General features: G+C 48.6%; 1 protein-coding gene across 1 annotated transcript in view; it reads left to right on the top strand.

Moving 5' to 3' along the window:
- The window catches only part of NAT8L (N-acetyltransferase 8 like), a 32,647-nt gene extending 24,305 nt beyond the window's left edge, over nt 1-8,342 (top strand). Inside the window, exon 3 of the mRNA XM_069795295.1 lies at nt 5,390-8,342. Within this exon, the coding sequence (XP_069651396.1) occupies nt 5,390-5,757 (368 nt within the window). The 3' untranslated portion in view covers nt 5,758-8,342. The remainder of the gene's footprint in view (nt 1-5,389) is intronic.
- The last annotated feature ends 11,362 nt before the right edge of the window (nt 8,343-19,704 follow it).

Below are 19,704 nucleotides of genomic sequence, written 5' to 3'. Positions count from 1 at the left end.
GGTCATCACAGCCATTTTGTGCCTTTTTCATAGATGCATGCATGCCAAGTTTTGGGTTTGGTTTTTTTTGTTTTTTCATAGAATAATTTGGGTTGGAAGAGACCTTTAAAGATCATCTAGTCCAACCCCCTGCCATGGGCAGGGACACCTTCCACTAGACCAGGTTGCTCAAAGCCCCATCCAACCTGGCCTTGAACACTTCCAGGGAGGGGGCATCCATAACTTCTCTGGGCAACCTGTGCCAGTGTCTCACTGCTCTTATCATAAAAAATTTCTTCCCTTATTACAGCTTTCGCCTGTGAGTTCCTGAAGTGGAGACTCTGTGTGGTGAGGCAGCGGGCTGGGGGAGTGGAGAGAGCTAAGCAAGGTGGTGGTGGGCTTTCCATGGCTGCTTCTCATCACCTTCGCCTGTTGGCAGCCTGGAGGGGCCAGGTAGGATCAGGAGGCAAGGGACAGTCCTGCAAAGAGGCTTGGTGTTTGGGTGGAAACAGCTAATGCATCCAGTAGGTACCTCTAGTACTCCGGAGTGGTGTTCACGGGGCAGTTGTAGTTAAATGCAAGACATCAAGGAAGAACAGACCTTGGAGTGAGCTGGAAGGGCCTTGGATGACTGTAGTGATGAGTTGACAGTGGGACCCCAGATGATGGAGGCAGGTGACAGCAAAGGCAGAGACGCAGATGCTGCCACAAGATGAGTATCTGAAGGGCAGGGAGAGTTGTAGCCATCAGGGTTTGTGTTTATCTTTGCAGCAGTGATTATTTTCAGATAGCTGCGTGAGAGAGTAAAACATCAGCTCCTGCTATTAATAGCACTGCAAACAAGGCTGTTGCTCATTACTGACAGGTGAGGTGAAGTTAATTTTATTTCATCCTAGGTATGAAAAAGTGTGAAAACAAGATAGGCTCCGAGTCAATCCCCTCGGTCTGGAAAAGATGGGGAAGAGACCCCCCCAGCGCTGGGGGGGTGGCAATGTGGGGTGGTTTTCCCAGGGTGCTTTCACCTTGCTCCAGAGTAAGTGCTGCTGAAAGAGTGGATATGGTGAGGAACCGCAGCTGGGTAGGATTGCTGAAAACATGTTAAGTTTAGGTAAAAAGCAAACTGAAGATCTTCAGGTTTCCTGCTCTGAAACTGGAGGGTTTGCCCAGAGGAGAGGAGGTCTCAGCCCAAGGTCAGCAGTACATGGTGGGACCCCAAAACAGCTTTTGGTAGCAAATTCCCATCTGAATGGGATGCAGGTCCCTGGAGGAGGGATTTGACAATGCCACGGTTGAAAGCTGCTCCTGGGCTTGTAGCCACCTTTGGAAATTTGAGGTGTCTTTAGCAGGCTGAAGGATCTGGCCACTAGTGATCCTCAGAGCAGACGCAAGGTGGGCAGCCGGGTAACAGTCTTGGGGAGTGATGGCACTGGTGTAAACAAGAGCCGAATACAACTTGCATTGTTTGAGCAGATGTGTCCTGTCTGCTGCTAATTATAAGCGTTGCGTGCACAACACACACTGGGAGATGTGCCAGATACTATTTCTTTTCACGTTGAACTCAAAATCATTATAATTAAGCTTTAAAGTTGTAAGTAAAAACTAACAAGGAGTGCAGATTTGCCATCATGCTGCTTGCAACCGTGGCAGACCCACCGGGATGGATGGGTGTGAGGGTACGGCATCCATCCTGGAGGGCAGTCAGAGGGGGCTGGGGGTGTGAAGGGCCTTGTGGGCTCCTGCCGTGGCAGGCAGAGTTGGGTTTTAAATAGGCAGAAGACCCAAAAATACTAGAAACGTGCTGTTTCACAAATGTAGGAAGTGTTGCTGAGTGAGCTTTAGCAGCCTCTTGGGCTTGGTGGGCACAGAGGAGAGGTGCTTGCTGAGAAGGGAAAATCAGGAATAAAAGCGGGAAGCAATCGCATAACTGTGGGCAGAGAGGAACCTAGGCTGGTATCTCTGGTTTGAGGAAAATGAGACAGACTCGCCGAAGCAGCAGCTCCAGGAGGAGTTCCTGGGCATAGGGCTGGATGAGAGGGATGCGGTGGCTGTGCCACCGGCCGTGGCTCGGTGGGCACAGGCTGATGGCTGCTTTGTGGCACTTTTTGGGGCTGCCTCAGGACCGGGTGGGTGCTGGGGATGGTACCATGTACCCCCAGGGGAGCATCCCACCTCTGGTCCCCCAAACATGGGGGGACTCATGAACCCCCTTTTTGGACTACACCGCAGGAGCTGAAATTGGTGGCTGTGCGTGTAGGGGCGAGGATCACCGCGGCCCTGTTTTCGTGGTGTGCTTGCCGTGTGGCCGGAGGCATGATGGATGGGCTGGGGGGGTGCGCTGAGCAGAGCCACCATGTGATGAGCGGTTTAAAAACAGCGCTGCGGAGCGGAGAGCCGCCAGCTTTCAGCCCTGCGATTTGTATTCGGAGGGAAGGTGGCTGCTGGGATTCAGTGCTTCTAGGTCTTCGTCTGGGGTCGTGTCTGAATAAATTACGTTTTGAGATCCGGGTGAATGCAAGGGAGCGAGCTGCACTGTCAATGCGGCAGCAGAGGAGAGACATCTTAACTGCTCATGATAAATGGGTCAGGATGGGTCCCGGTGTTTTAAAAATTAGCTGTTGACCTAGATAGCGACAGCGTAATGACTTGCAGTGGGAACAAAAGTGAGCATCGCTGGAGCTGCGCATCGCTCTGAAGGTGGGGACGAGCCCGGTATGCTGGGTTAGACCTGGGCCGGTTCCCTGCCCGGGCCCCCCTGCCCGGCTTTTCCTCAGCAGCTGGGCCGTGCCGTGGGGAAGCACGGAAGACCTCGGACATCTTTTTCTGACGGCTTCGCTGAGTCACAAGGTGCATTTGTCTCGCAGGCAGCAGCCAGGGATGCACCTCCCGCCGCCCCGTGATTTGCTCTCCTCCGGTAATGAAGGACTCTGAGCTGCCTCTTTCAGTTCCCCCCCCACTCCCCCATTTTGCAGGGGGAGCAGTGCTGTGCACCCCTGAGCACCCACCTGGGCTGTTTAACGCCAGTCCTTACGGAGATGTGCCATGTGTTTGGGTTGAGGCGGTTGGCAGGGTTGATGCTAAAGATGAAGCTGCTGCCCAAGTCGGGTTTTCTCCTGCTTAGCACTGGGGAAGAAGGCCACCGCCTGCGGCAGGTCATAGCGTGTCAGGGGTTTCTCCTGTGATGGGGTCCGCTTCCTCTGGATGAAGCCATGTTCCTCCTGAGCACTGAAAGTCAGTGCTTTCCTTCTTGGTGAGAGACCTGTCAGTGCCCCTCGTTAGCTGCCGTAATTGAATAGTGGCTTTCCTAGGTGTTAATTAAGCAATATCCAAGATAAGGTCACAGTTGCCCTGTGCTGACAACATGGGTCTTTTCAGTTCAATTGAAGACACTTTTCCTTCACCAGGACTTTCTGTAAAGATCTTTAGTTAAGACCTGAGTAATTAATTACTTGAATTTCATTTGTGGTTGGTATTTTTGTTTGTTTTGGTTCTTTTTTTTTTAAGTCCTGTTGCTGGTGGGGCCAAGCAATGCTGTAATATTCCAGAGTTACAGCAGTTTCTAACTGCATCGGGTTTAATGTTTGTTGCCCAGTACAAGCAGTGGGATGGGATGGTATCGGTGCCTCTCTCCAGAGTGGTCCAGTTTTATTTAAGCTTCATAACTGAGGCTGTGGTTGGAGTGCTTGGGACCTTGGGGCACTTGCGCCGAGCCCAGCTGGGTGCCCTTCAGGCTGCTGGACTTTAATTAGAATGGTTTTTGCTTTGACCTCTTGAATGCAGCATTTGCCCTACCGAGCCTTCGGCCCCATGGCAGAGCAGCAGTGCTGACCCCCCTGCACCCCCAAAAGCACAGCCTGTTCGTTAAGCCGCATCCTTGTTCCTGGAGCAGTGTGCCTGCTGACCGGTACCAGGGTGCAATTAAGGATGGGCTGGTTTTGCTCGCTGAAACTCTACATGGTTTTGACCCGAGTTGCTTGAGCACCATGTTTCCAGCTTGCGAGATGCTCTCACCTGGCACACGCCAGCAGAGGAGGAGCGGCAGCTCCAAAGCAAGGGGGACCTGGCCACAAGCACCCCAACCTGCAGGGAAAAAGGGGTGGGTGAGCCTGATCGTGGCTGTGCCTAGGAGATGCTCTTTCTGGGGGGTGTATATGGCATTTTCCCCTGTTGGTGCTCTGCTGGCTTTCATGGTCCCAGTTTCTCACTACCAGCATCTTGCTGCCCAGTTTGGATTTTCTATTTGAAGCTGTCTTAGGCAAGTCCTGCACTGAGCTCCTGGAGTCCACAAGAGGAGAATGCACTTACATATCCAGGCGTGCATGGGGAGAGGTCAGAAACAAGCCAGGCAGACGCTTATTTAGCCTTTCATATCAGGTCCTCGTGGGTGGAGAAGCGGGTGGCAGGAGGAGCTACTGGGACCCCTGAGCCATCAGGGCTGCTCTTGCATTGCACCTGAACAGCAACATCCTTACGAGTCCCAAAAAAAGGTTGGGACCGTGGCTTGGTGTCTGGTCCACAGCGGGCACAGGTTTCCCAGACCTAGGGAGGCTCCAGCACCTCCCCATGCCCCAGCTTGGGGACTCCCATCCTGTTCCAAGCTGGCTGCCTGCCTCATGCCATAGCACCAGGGAAAGGGGCTCAGCCTTTCCATCCCCTCACTGTCATCCGTGTTGGATCCTGCCCTCTCAAATCGCCGAGGATGCTTTGTGCACCACCCTGTGCTTCTCCCCCGTGGGCTCCCCGCCTGCGGGCAGCTGCCCCCGCTCGCTTTGGGGACTGCAGGTCTGCCCAGAGCACATTGGCAGCTTTTGCGTGACAAGCCCGGTGATGTGCTGCCTGCACCGCCGGCGAGCTGTTCACCTGGAGACGAGAGCCTCCGGAAAGTGTGACTCCCAGTAAAGGAGGAGTTTGGCAGCAAAGCGTACAAGGGGCTGCCTGTGCCACCGCCGGGACCGGAGGTGGGATGCAGCAAGCAGCCAAAGATGGGTTGTGCTGTGCTGGGTGGGATCCAGGACTCACTGCAGTGAAGTTACTGGTAGGACAGGAGAGCGTGACTGCATGCGGGTCAGAAGTTACCCATCATGTGCCACCATGAGCTGAGGATCGTTACCCGACTGTGATGGCAGCCAAATGCACTTCATAATGCTAGGTCCCTAGAAATCTTGTTTTGGTTTGTAGTGACTTTCCTGTGCATTTTCCTTGGGAGAACAACATTCCCTTCACAGTGTCAAGGGAAAAGAAAGTTTGGTCCTTATTTATGGAGGCCATTAGTCCCCACATGTGACAGAGAGGTGATTTCTGACCCCAAGCCCGGCTCCCATCGGTGTGTTCTGTCAATGGGTGCTTTGCCTGCATTGCCCATCTGGTGCGGCCGGTGGCTGCATGTGTTCATGTGCTGCTTTATCTCCCACAGGCTCCTGCTTCTGGGTCGCCGTCCTGGACGGCAACGTGGTGGGAATTGTGGCAGCACGGGGCAACGAGGAAGACAACACGGTGGAGCTGCGCCGCATGTCCGTCGACTCCAACTACCGTGGCAAAGGGATCGCCAAGGCCCTGGGGCGCAAAGTGCTGGAGTTTGCCATGCTCAACAACTACTCCTCCGTCGTGCTGGGAACCACGGCCGTGAAGATGGCAGCCCACAAGCTCTACGAGTCCTTGGGGTTCAAGCACGTGGGTGTTGTCGAACATTACGCCCTGCCGGGGATGACACGCTCCTTACTGGAGAGAATGTTTTTCCAGCTCCGCTACCACCGCTACCGCCTGCAGCTGCGGGAAGAATAAAATAACCCAACCAACCAAACGAAAAAAAAAAAAATTATCTTTTTTCCCTCCTCCTCCCCCTTCAAAAATAATAAATTACCCTCCTATTTCTCGTCACTGTTGATTTGCCAATTTTGGGTTGAGTTTTTGTTCCCTCATGTCATCTTTTGGTTTGCTCCGTGCAGCTCGATCGTCTGGCCGAGGAGCGTTCCTTCCTCGCATGCTGTAGGTGGTGGTGCTGGGAGTCCTGCGACCCGGCGGGGCAGAGCGGAGCGGAGCGGCGGCCTCTCCTTCCCAGGTACCTCCGTAAAGCACAGAAACTTAACTGCAAAATAGTACCACTGCTCTGGTGTACATAGTCTTCTCCTTTTCCAAATGTAAGATAACATAGTGATGCATTCATAATAGCGCGGAAATATTACTTGAATGCAGTTTTCAGTATTTCATGCACCAGTAAGTAGAATATGCATTCGTCTTACCGTTATTTACTGGTTAATAGTTTTCAAAGAAAAGGTGGGGGGTAAACCCCCCCACCCCACCCCAACCCGCTTGCTACAATGCATGAAGAGGAAAGCGCGTGCACGCACTCAAACACATCGCACTGCCACCACGGCACTGGTGTTGCACTTTTTTTGGATGTGCCTCATTCTGCCAAATGTCTGAGAGACCCTGGGTGCATCCGGTAACCACGACTCCGCTCCATTCCCCCCCTCCTTCCTAAGCCAGCACAGACTCGGACCGGCTGAACTCTGAGCCCCATTGTACCATAGTGTGAAGTTAAGATCAAACCTAAATATCTCCTGCGCTGTTCTGTAGCCATGCGTAACCTGCAGTCCTGGGCCAGACTCCGCATGTGCGTTGGACTTTCTCTTTGCTGCCTTTTGGGGTTCTTCGTTTGTTTGTTTTTATTTTATTTTTAAGGGGGTTTTTTTGTTGTTGTTGTTATTACTTTTAGTTTTGGCTTTTGCTGAATGGTGTCATTGAGGCGTAATGGAGGCTGCAGTTCCTATGGCAACACATTTGCACATTAATGTGCGCACCAAATCTAACCACTTCAGAGAAGCAACGTGTGACAGATAATAGCATTTTTGGGAGCACCGGGGTGGCGGGGGGGAGCGTACTTATTATCTTATCCAGCTGCTTGTTTGATAAATGTAGATGGCCTCACTGCAGCCTTCCATCAAAGGTAATTAACTGCTTTAATGATGTCAGATTTGTGAATTGTACAATGCAAAAAGCAATGCAAAGCAGATTCGGCATGTGTCTGTACCCGGTATGTATGTACAGTGCCTGCCAACTAAAGAATAACCGAGACTACAGCTTCTTCTAGCCTGAGATATCAACTTTTATAACTTATTTAAACAAATAGCAACTTTGCATGAATTACGTCTTGGGGGGAAAAGAAGATCGGTAGGTTTTAATTTTTAAAAAGTGGTATCAGAAGTATACAGAAAACCATTTCTGGCTGCACTTCATTTGGGGTGGGTGGAGGGGTTCAGCTCTGTTAGTACATTTAAAGGGAAAACCCCTTTAATTTAGTTCCTGGGTGAAAAAAAAAAAGTTACTATTTTACAAAGTATTATGCGTGTGGGGGGCGGGGGGGGGAACCACCACCTATCGTGAAGAACCCGATGAAAGGGTAGAGCGTGCGTTAACCACGCTTGCGCTTGCAAACACAATGGAAGCATCGGCGGGAGAGCCCCAGAAGGGAGCCGGCGTGGGGCTTGCGGAGAGGAGAGGAGCCGTGGGGCGGACGGGGAGGGGGGCAGCGGCACGGACCCACGCGTGCTGGATGCTGCCCGGGTCTCGCTCGTACCGAGCAGTGCCCTTTCCTCTCCAGCCGAAAGCTTTCCCGGCACTGAGATGTGCCCGGCGATGCTGGATGAGAGCAGCGGGGAGGGGGGCTCGCCCCATCCCCACTGGGGCCGCGGACTGGGCACCAGTGCCGGGGATGGAGGGGCCGTTTGGCACAACCCCGGCAGCGCGCTCGGTGCTGGGCTCGGGCTCGGTCCAGCCTGTAAGGAGCCGGAGGGGCAGGGTCCCGGTGTGTGTCCCAGCAATAAGGGGGGAAATGAGGACGGTGAAGGGCACTGTAGCAAGAGACCGTGAGTTTAATTAACAAAATTTCTGTATGGGGCACTATATTTTTAAAAGTCTTTCTATGCTGTACATTTCTCCTGAAGCTGAAATAATGTACTGTTGGTAGGGGTTTTTGTATAGTGTACAGAAATTGGCAGAATATTTTCTTGCTGCATTCAGTGATTTATTAACCGAAGTAAAATAGACAAATATAAAGTGTTAGCAAAAGTTGAAAGAAAAAAAAAAAAAACCACAAAACAGTTTGTGCCTTTTTTAGTTTATTTTTCTGTTGCTATATAATCACTGCACTAAAACCTTTCCAGAGGGGAAAAAAACAAAAACTAGTCTCTTAATAAGGGAGGAATATGTAAAGCCTAAATTGAGCGTTAATTTTTTTATTGGGATATTTAATTAAAAGAATGTTGCTGGTTTTATTTGATACCTGTGCCTTTGTAATAAAACTCCACATCCTGTCAGAAAAGCCAAACCTGGAATAAATCCCACCAGATCCCACAGACGCAGAAGTACCATCAGGTTACCAGTATTTTCTTTTAAAACATGTAAACCTTAACTGACGATATTACAGTATCCGATCGTAGTACCTGTTGAGTTGCTTGGGAAAGAGGTGCTTTGGAAAGGTGCAGCTTTCGGGGTGCTGTCTGCGTTCCTCCCCGGGCACGCCGGATGCCGGAGATGCACCGATAAGGGTTGAGTCGTTGCCACTTGGTCGGTAGCTGCTGAGAAAATTTCTTCCCTTAACGCTCCTGCCAGTTGCTTTGTGACAGGGCTCTTTGGAAAAAATCCAGCTGGTTGCTCCCAGCTCTCCAGCCGGGACAGCTCGTTTCCGAAGGAAAGGGCTGGCTGCCAAGTAGGCTGGGTTTTGCTTTCCTTGGAAGATGGAGAGGGCTGGTGGGTGAAACAGCACTGATCCCAGCCCTGGTTTTTACTGGGAAGCCCACGTGGCTGCCAGAGCCGCATCCCTGGTAGCAGCAGTGGGACGGGGGTACGGGACCTCCGGCGTTGTTGCCACTTTCCCACCCAGAGCGGCTCTGAATAGGATTAGACAAGGTTGGGCTTAAAAGCATCGAGTGATACTGTCGTTTCATCTGCATTCACGGGAAGTTTCCCTAAATGTGATGGCTCAGGCTCAGCTCTGGAGCCAGAAAGTCGCTGCTCTGCATGGCCCCTGGGCTCTGGACCATGCCAGGCTCACCCGCTGCCCTCCCCGGGGTCCGGATGCCTCGCCCCCCCGCTGCCTGGGCCAGCGTGCCGGTAGACCATGGTGCAGCTCACGGGGTGACGTTTTGAGGGTGAACCGCCTTTAGCGGATCCATTCGTCTGCTCTGCCTCTTTCAGGGTGCGCTGGTTTAAACAACACTGCATGGAAAAGACCCCACAGCTCATCGCTTGTGCCCCCCAGTACTGGCTTTGCAGCCCCCCTTGGGGACCTTCTTGCTTCTCCGGCACCAGATAGCCGTGATCGGCACAGGGCACAGCACTGCATCGGGACCTTCCCCATCCACCTTTCTCCGGGCTTGACCATCACCTCCTGACTCTCCCCATCCCAGTTCAGCAGCTGGGTGGGTGCAGAGCAGCACAAGATGGTTGTGGGTTTGGTCCTGAGCGAAAGAGCTTGTGATCTGGACCTACTGCCAGAAACTCCTTGAGATCCTATTGCCAGTTGTCGAGTCTTAATTCCAACAGAGACTCACATCAGTGTGAGTTGGGAGGTGGTTTTTCCTTCCAAGGACACTCCTAGCTGGAGTGTGGGGAAGAGTGGAGCATCTCTTGGGTTTTACCTTTAGCTGGTATATGTCATGGCTAGTAAGATCGCTTCAGATTTGGGTGGAGGATGTGCTGGAGATGCGAAGGAACTTCCCCCAGCTGTGCCAGGTGCCTGCTTCTTTTACTTTGCTGTGCACGTGGGTTGTCACAGCCCACTGGCCTTGCACTGCATGCCGTGCGGTGGCACTGAGGATGCAGTTTCCTTGCCTGGCAGCTTTCTCCTTAGCCTTGTGGCTTTTTCTGCTAATCCCTGTGCAGTAGTGGGCACTGCTCGAGTGGCCTCTGCTCAGAGGGGACTGGGGCAGAGCCCTTGCTCACTGGGGAAGGCACCAGGTTTGATGTCCAAAAATCTTAAAAAAAAAAAAAAAAAAAAAAAAAAAAAAAAAAAAAAGTGGTGCGCGGGGGAGACTTTGCATTGCCATAGCTGAGGTCCACAGCCTGGGGGCTGCCCCAGCCCTCTGGCACAGCCTGGGCCATTCCCTCTGGAGTGAGTGGGAATGCCCTGCACACCCTGAGCAAACTGGCATCTCAAGCACATGCAATATTTGGCAATAAGCTCTGTAGGAAGCTTGGCCCCGAGTGGATCCAGGCCAATAATGCTGAGCAATCCAACGAACAAAGAAAGTGGTTTCTAATCTTACTTGAAACCCTTGAACTGGTATTTGTCGTAAATCCATGCTGTGTTTTCCCTCTGTGAAGCAGACAGCACCTGCAAGATGCTTAGAAACGGCAGCTGTAATTCATTTCTGCTGGGAGAAGCAGTAAAGTTTGGGGCACTGCCATCAGCCAAAAGCTGTTCTCTTCCCTTACCTCGCTGTTACTGTGCAGCATGTGGGACGGTATTTCTGAGCACGCCTTTACCTCTCCCCGAGCATGCTGCATGCAGGCTGTACCCACGCACAGGACTGAGCACCGGGAGCTGGGCTCTCACCTGCACGGTCCATCCGCTCCCGTCTCTGTGGCACGTATGGCTCAGGGAGCAGCTGGGGAATTCGGGGCTGCCGTGGGGCACTGCCTGCTCGGGGAGGAGAGATGCACGACCACGGGGTACCTTGGCTGTGGGGCTTTTCAGGCTGGCCACCGTGGAAGGAGGTAGCTGGTGGTGTAGTCAACCCCATCAGGGAGAAGCAGGCTTGTTTTAAAAGGTGTTTGTTGGAAGCAAGATGAACTTAACAGTGTTATTTGGAAACTGTAAGGATGCTCTTAGCACTGCGGGGTTGAGCTGGTTGGCAGCGTGCAATGGGGGTGGCATGGGGCGCAGAAGCAGGACCAGCGTTGGCGATGCTGCAGAGGCAGTTGCACCCCCAAAGCCAGTGGCACAGCTCGCAGGGCACAAGTCGTTTTTCTTTTGCTATATGCAGGATGGATGCACCTGAATTCTTAAAATCCCAAGGGCCAGCTCTGCATCTTGACTCGTTTCAGCATGGCCCTTCAGCGAATGCAGGGGGGAAATGACCGTGGGGACGTCTGTCCCGAGGGCTGGGACCTGGACAGTCATCTCCCCCCTGTGTTAGTCCCCATGGGAAATGACGATGATACTTTAGGTCACGACGTCTGAATTTAATAGTCCCTGTGCAGGAGAAGCAGCACTAAGGGTCGGCAGGTGGCTGTTGGGGTTCAGATGTGCTCGTTGGGGACCCGTGCCGCATGCATGCCGTGGGAGCAGAAAGTGCTCAGTGCCTGGGGGGGATCAGGCCCCTTTCTTGCTGTAGCCAACTGTGAGAACAAAGTCCTGTGGTCAGAATTCCCAAGGGAACTGTGGTTTTACAAAACCTTGTCACAATTCTTGCTGCTGCCCGTTGCTCACTGAACCATATCCATCCGTGATGCAGGTCTGCTGCCTTTTAATTTGCCAGATTTGCTGGCTGAGGTGCAAATGGATAGAGACTGACTGCAGGGATTTCCGAATTGCCAAACACACAAAGGCAGGAACCAGCTTCGGTTACCTCTGAATTAACAATCTCATTTTCGATGTGCTGGGAGCCTGTGTTTCATTAGCGCTAGTGTGATGCTGTTGGTATGCACTCTATTTAAAGCTTAATGAAGGCATTTTAATTCCACACTAACTGGAGTCTTGCGGTGGAATATACTGTACCGCATAAAGAAAACGAAGGGATGCAAACTGTTAAATAAGCTTTAAAATGCAAAAGGATAATTTTCTCTCTTTTTCTCCCTCAAAATAGATCCACACAGAATCTTGAGCAAAAAAATGGTGTGCTCTTGCATGCCTCGGTAATAGAGACTATGCACAGAGCTTATGCTTAACTTCCACCAAAACTGCTACCTGAATGGTCATCTGGAGTACCTTTCACTGAAAATAAAATAAGAGAATAGTTTGAATAACAGTTTAGTTAAAACACAGTATCATTTAAAACAACAAACTCTAAGTCAGCATTTGGAGTTTAATGACTGTTCAAAATTGCTGTTCAGTGCTGTCTTTGTATTACATGATGGTCAGCTGCGGGAGAGCATATGTTTTTAACATCTAAATAGTAGAAGATGGACTTATTAAGACCAAGAGCATAACAAATGCATAATGCAACTGTAAATTTATTTACGAGTAACACGTTTGAATGCAGAAGCAGCTACTGCTGTGTAAGCGTAATAAACATATAGCTAACGTTGTTTTCAATTTCTTTTCCTCCAAAGCTTAGTCCTTTTGACTTGTAGTATGTATATTTGCTTTTTTTAAAATATAATTAGGTTTAACAAAGCATCTGTTGCTTTGTGAGTTGTACTTATGATTGTGCTGGGCCGTTAGCTTTAAGCAGTTTGTGTGCTTGTGTTATTTTATTAAAGGAAAAGTCTTCTTGAGACAAATGCGGTAAAGGTAAAGGAAAAAAAAATATTTTTTTGGTAGTGTTAAGCAGATGTGTGGTATGCATTTGGAAAATGTCCAATGTCGGTTGAAAAAAAAAAAAAAACCTGGAGCTAAATTGCTTACCAGAACTGCTTGTGTTTAAGGCAGTGGCTTTTTAAGTTCATGGCTTACAGGCTAAACTCATGCCTAAATAGAAACTCGGATTCCCCCGAACAGCCTCTTACTCTGCATCTCTTCACCGTTGTACAAGACCAATGTGAAATTAGTCTTGTGTTTTCTATGTTCAGCATAGTATGTACTGTACTTTGTAACGGGAAGTGGCTACAAGTCCTCAAAGAAAAATGAACATATTTTAAAACAGCAATAATTACCACTGTAAAGCAAATGAGCACGTGGGGGAGAGCACAGGGAGATAGTTAATGAAGATGATACCGTTAGGAACACACTGGCGTCAGTGCTGCTATTGCACCTGGGGAGCAGGATTAAGTACTAGGAAAGGCCATCGGTCTCTGGGACTGGACTTCACCTTGGCAGAGAATTTGCCCATGTGGGATCCCTCCGCCTGAATCGTTCTTTGGCTTTGTAAGTCCTTACGCAGCGCAGGTTTTTCACCGTAGTTTTAAGGGTGAATTATTGCAAATACCGTTCCTGGTGGGGGAGACAACCACGAGGAAGAGCTGTCAGAGTCACACAGAGGAAGGTAAATGCTCATTGCCGCACTCTCATACCCCAGTGTACTCTGCTACTGCACTACTGGGGCTCAACAACAGCAGAAAATAGAATTAATGAATAGAATATAATTTTCTTATGGAGGGAAGCAGGAGTCAGCTCTGTTGGAAAGCTCTTCACATACCGTCAAGGCATATCGATACAAAGCAGTTCCTCTAGCGTGACAGGACATGGTAACGTGTGTGCGAGTTAGCCCTTGGAGTGCTTTAGGCATTTGAGCTCCAGCCTACAAAGCGTTATCCCGACGCGGCGTGGTCTCTCCATCTTCCGTCGGCAGAGCCCCGGGAGCCGGCCAGCTCTCGAGGGACAGCAGGGTGTCCTCGGGCAGGGTCAGGCGAGGTGCTCTGGACGAATGACTTGTAGGTACTTAAGTTCTGTTCCTGATGGCCGCTGTAACTGTGAAAATTAACCAGACCTGCTGTGATAAATTTGGTTATATAAGGTTTATTTGGTTAATTTTTTATAAGTGAAAACTGAAAAGATGAAAGAGAATTGTAATATGAAAGCAACTGCTGTAAATAATGTACGAATGAATAAAATCTAAAACTTATGTCAGTTTTTTCCTAAACTGTATTGCTGTCGAGTTACTGACACCGCAGTGCAGACGCTGCCTGCATCTTTTCCAGCTCCTGCTCCAGCACGGGCAAACACCACTCGTTCCTGTTTTCATTGATAAATAGGGATATCTTTATGTGTCATGCATGTCCTTGGATTATATTTCCACGCTGTTCCAGCTCACTGGCTAACGCTAACACATTCAGAAGCATAAACGTTCTCGGAGCTGCATATAGTATATGTGGAGCCACCCCTGGGCATTGCATTGCCGGCACTGCCCTGCGATGGGACCGTGCCCAGCCCTGGCCACCAGCCACGGGTCTGCCTGATGCCCCGTGCCTCCATTTGCCAGTTGAGCACTGACACCAAAAGCCCACCTGAGAAATGTCCCATTGGAGCAGAGAACAAAACAAAACCTTGCGGTGTCTTTTTTTCTGCCACCGAGGACATGAAGCCATAGAGTGAACTTTATTGGTGAGGATGCTTTTGTGGTGGAGATGCATCCGTGGGTGTCCCCCGAGCCACACAAGCCCCTTTCTCTTCCCTATGCCTGTGCATTTCCTTAAGTAAAAACCAGCACAAATGGGCCGTTCCCCGCTGTTTGTGTGTTGGACCTCCATGAGGCTATTTCTGACCAACTCTTGAGCATCTCTGTGAGGCAGGGAAGCGCTGGCCTCCGATTTGGGGAGGGGAAACGGGGGCTCCAGCCTTCGGTCCAATTAGATATGGTTGGAACAAGCTGATTGCTGCTGAAATGGCCTCTAAGGATGTTTGCTCCTGAAAAGCATTTTTTGGTGGTGGTTATAAATGCTGCCGGGAGAGCCCTGCCACCCAACAGCAAGACCCCCTGGCAAAGCGGCTCTGGAGATCACCCAGGCAGCACCCCCAGCAAGGGCACTGGGTGCTATCACCTTCCCAGGGGTGCAGGTTGAGGCTTTGGGACGTGCAGGGTTATCTGGCTGAGCAGTCAGCCAGCAACGTGGAGCATAAGGTTAATGCTTTTACCGTATGGATCCAGCCCCTATTGCTTGTCTGCTTTATCCAGATGTGCAGACACCCGATAGCAGTATCTCACTCAGAGGAGGGGTATATAATACACCTCTGGGACTGACAGTGATATGTGGTGGGATTTGGGGGGGTTCTGGGGGGAAACAGCTGCAAGTTCATGCATGTGCACAAGCTTTATTTTATACCCAAGCTACAACCCCCCTCCCACTAAAACTGCCTTAGCAAAATAAAAGGAAGGTGGCAACAAAAGCTGTGTTAGTTTTAGAAGCTGTATTACAAGTGTGCTGTGTGTCTTAAAACACCCCAGTTAACCACTATTTGGGCTCTAACTCTCCACTAACAGGCCACACATCCCTGCCCTGGTCTCCTTTTCTTCCCCTTCACAGTGGCTTGCTTCAGATAAAAAAATTAAAATTCGTGGGGACATGGACTTTGCCCCCATGCCCTGTGTTCCCAGGTATGTGCCTCATGTGCTAGAACAGACCAGACCTCATGATCCCTTTCCCTGTTGCAGGCTCCCCAGCACACCCACCACCTATATACACCTCAATGCCTCCGAAAAAGCCAAAGCAAACCAGCAACACAATTTCCCTCCAGTCTTCTCTGTGTCCCCACAGCCGCAGGGCTTGGGGTCATTTCATATCTAGGTTTCACCAGGAGTCATAAACTGAACCTCCTTATGCTTATCTCAGCAGCAAGGGCTGATCAGCAGGAAGGAAGATTACGTGACCCTATGCCTTATGGTTGTGTTTCTTTTAGTACAGGCTTAGCTGTATTCTGAGTATGTCAAGCAGGGTATATTTGGGATGCGACACACTTGTGGCAGTGAACGTGGTGAGTATGCCCACCACGGTGGGACACATGGTCTGGTCACGTAGCAGGACATCGAGCCTCGCTGCTCCAGGCTGCGTTTCTACTTCATCAGCAGCTCCCCTTTACAAGCCATCCCACCACCACCTGCCAATCTCACAGAAAGCTCTCACATGTCTACTTGGCTTCAGCCAAAGGAACCGCTGCTAAATCTAGCAACAGCCTGAGTCTGCTTGGAGTGCTCCTGAGGGCGTGCAGGAGTCAACCTGAAGTTTCCATCACTTGTTTGGAGTCTTTCACCGAGCTTGCTGTTACATTTCTATCTCTACTCCCTTAAGCATTTCCCTGGTTCACATACACACACACACACCCACCCACACCCCCCCCATTAAACAAATGTAAGCACCACAGTTACCAGCTCTTCCATTTTAATAAATAGGAAAAACTCATGTATTCCTGTGAGGGTGAAGGTGTCCCATCCGCAAGATTATTTTTTATTGCAGTTATTTACAACACTACTGGCCAAAGAAGCAAAGCAAACCAGCTTCTTTTTTCTGCCCCATGATCTCAAGGTATGGCCACACTCCTCTGGGAAGCAAAGACTTTGGAGAAAGCTTCCTTCCGAAGTGGACTCCTCATCAAGCAGGCTAAGGCACCGCAGGATGTTTGCTTGGCTCCCTGAAGTCCTCACAGCCCACGGTTTGGCGTAGCGCTTATGTGTTATTGCCAGGATGCATTCAGGCCCTGGCAGTTCTTCTCAGCAAAGTCTTCCAGGTTGATCTTTCTGCAAGGTGAAATCTGTAGAGCTATAGCAGCCCTGTCAACAGCAATTACGTATAAAATGTTGGAATATCAGCTATGGGTATGGGAAGAAGATGGACCATGGTCCATCTTAATCATTTTTGCTAATACAATTTCTTATAAAAGATGTCAAATTTGTCAAGAAATTAACCTATTAATTTTTTCTGTGCTTGGCTGCATTTGCAAAGTCAATAAAGTAAATTCAACACCTGAGGTCAGTTTAACAGAAGAGGAATGAGCACTGTAGAGAGATGAATCTTCCATATGGATCTCAAAGGCAGGGTCAGATGAATCAGGCTCTAGAATTGCTCATTTCTCTCCATTGTGACCAGGCCAAGGTGAGTCTAGACCAGCCCAGCAGTAGATATCTGTCCTAGAAACACCTAAGGTGAGATAAATCCTAACATGATGTCTCTGTAGAAAAGCTTCATTGTACCTGAGAACTCAGGGAAGCTGAAGGACAAACCGTATCAGGTTTTTTTGGCAAATATTCATTGGGGCTTTAAAGGTAACTGTATTCAGTCACCAAAGCTTAAAGCCTTAACAGTGAACTATGCTTCTGGTTGTTAAAGAAGGTTTGGTGCTGTGGTAAAGACAAATTACTTGCAAAAACTCAGTCAGTCATTAGTCTGGTCCAGCTCCTGCTGCGTTGGTTAGCTGCATTGTGGCTTCATCTACTAGAGAGAGTGTGAAAATCAATTGCTCACCACTAATATTACTTTTAGATTTTTTTTTCCTAAACAGGAAAGAACGGATAGAGTAGGAAAAGAAGAACAAACAGCTGCTTTGTGTGTCTCTGTAGAGAGGTAGTGGGATGAAAGAAAGGAAGACTACAGCAAACTGAATTACCTTTGACTCCTCTTTATTTGTTATATATTATCACTCATATTTTATCTTGCACCAACCCTGAATAATAGCCATTAAAAAATCAGGATCATTCTTCCAATTCAGTTGTTTAGGGACAACTGTGGTTTACATCTGGTGGGCTTTTTTGTAAAAAAAGAAGCTCCTACAGCCTTCTAAGATGAAAAGACCTTGTTTCTCAAATACAGGAGAGAATGGTCGTGTGATGAGATGGGCTTCCAAGATTAATCTTTTGTGCTCTCTTTGTGAAAAGGTAAAGAAAACAAATTAAAAAGTAGATACTTAGTCTTACAGATTGTGACTTCTTTAGGAACATTTCAAGGAACAGAAGAAAAAGCCAGAAGCCAGTGGACCATTAAAAAGACCTTTAAGTAGTTGTACACTAGGAAGACATTTTGGTAGAGCACCAAGGGGAAGAGGAATAAGGTTCAGTACTGAACCTGGACCTACCAGGTGGGTCACAGGGAAGGCTGTTCTCGCTAGCAGCATCAAAGTGTCTGAGGGAGGGATGAGCAAACATTTACAAATGCTTGTTCTCGGCCTTTGCCTAGCATGTAAGGTGAAGAACCATCCATTCTGCTGTCCCATCAGTGACGAGCTCCTCCTACTGCTCTTAAAGACTGGGAGGTCCCAGAGCTACTGCAGTCATTAGAAGGGGGAGGTCGAGCCTTCAAACCCAAGGAGATCACAGCAGAAAATGAATTTAGGATTGGATGTTCTCCTCAGATAAGGATTTTCTTTTTTTTACTTTTTTTTTTTTTCATGGTTATAGAGGAGCTGAGCAATCCAAGAGGTTCTTGTAGTTAGTCCTGTTTGGACTGCTTTGGTGTGACAAAAGCCCCCTGCCTTGAAAAATGACCTCATGCTGCATGTAAAAACTGCACAAATAGCTAAATTTGCTTCAGCTCAGAAGGTGGGTGAGAGGAACCAAAACCAGGACACTTTGTGCCAAGCCTCTTAAAGCTGAATGCATGGCATTTGCTCGGGGAGCAGGATTATGTCTGCCACTGTGAAGGCCCTAAGGCAAATGTTCTCCAGCTAATACTGTAAGTAAATTCCATCATGAATATACACAGAAACAAATGCATGACAGAGAAGCAGTTCTTCCTTTCATTTTAGTGCAGTATGTCCAGCAAAATATCACCTAAAATAACTTTGAGGTTAACCACAGAGAAAAAAAAAAAAAACCACATTACATTTTATGCGATTCTGCTTCACATTGCAAATATTAGCTTTCTGTTCAAAATATTCTCTAATGCAAGAACGAGGCCTAAAACAGGCTTTTCATTATTATTAGCCTGTGTATGTATGTCAATTAATCTAACGACTCATAAAAATATGTGTATTTCTATAACGAAGCTACCATTTTTTTCTCTTATGAATGTACAGATGTATATTATACACCCACCTCTTCCACTGAGTCCACTGTAATAAAGAACCCAACCGGAGATACTCCTTTTGCATTGAGAAGGGTGGTGAATAGGGTTCAAATGACAGGGAAAATTATACTAACCTACCGCTACCTCCATTCCCATTAAGTTATGTAGGTGTTTGTTATACATACCAGAAAAAAATTAGCTCTGTTCATCAGATTCTATTTCAGATAATGTTAAGTGGGACATCAGTGTCCTGGGAAGGGTGGGGAGCTGAAAAAAAGGTGAACAAATGAAAAAATGAAAACCCTTGCAAAAAAAAAACAAAAAAAAAAAAAAAAAAAAGAGGGGACCCCCCCACACACACTGAAAACTAATTTCTACAAACGCAATAATGTGAACAATTTCCAGTAGGTGTTGTGCTACTTTGGTTCCCAGGCAGCAAAAACTTGCATGGCTGGCACTTAGGCACATTAAACTGCAGCAAAAATGTCCTTGATATGCTATTAAATTTTCACAAGGCTGAGGTGTTTTTCACTGATGCTAGATCTGAACTTCTTATCTTTGCAATATTAGCCTCCTAAATGTCAGATCATACCGATGATTATCACATACAAACGCCTTCAGTCTGGCCATCGGGAGGAGGACTGCAATTCCCCTTCCTGCTTCAGGTCTATGCAGTGTTTAAAACCGGTATTTGAGATTTTGGGCATGCTGGCAAGATTCCCTCACTGTGACTTGCAGAAATACTGCATTTAGTGAAGGCAGATGCTAGTTTTTCAGTCTCATTCTAACAGAAACACAATAGATTTTGATATGAATAGTAATGTAGAAATACAAAGGACATGATTCAGCTGGCTAAACATAAGGATGTAGTATCGTTTGAGACACCCTGTGTTTAGATGACTTGAAGTGAGCCCAACCAGATTGTGTGCATTGCTTTGGGAGAGCTAATAAGCTGGAGAGGCAAGCAATATTGTTGTCTTCTTTACTCTCATGCTGAGTCATTTAGGTTTATTATATGTTATGTTTGCATAGCAAATATGAGGAAGTCAAACAGATAGCTTGAGCACTTGCAAGTCATGTAGTCTAAAAAGTAAATATCTTTTCCCCCTAAGGGATTGTTTGTCTTCCTAGACTCTG

The sequence above is a fragment of the Haliaeetus albicilla genome, chromosome 1, assembly GCF_947461875.1.
Source record: "Haliaeetus albicilla chromosome 1, bHalAlb1.1, whole genome shotgun sequence".
Classification (NCBI taxonomy): Eukaryota; Metazoa; Chordata; class Aves; order Accipitriformes; family Accipitridae; genus Haliaeetus; species Haliaeetus albicilla.
This window is presented reverse-complemented; position numbering and strand designations above follow the sequence as displayed.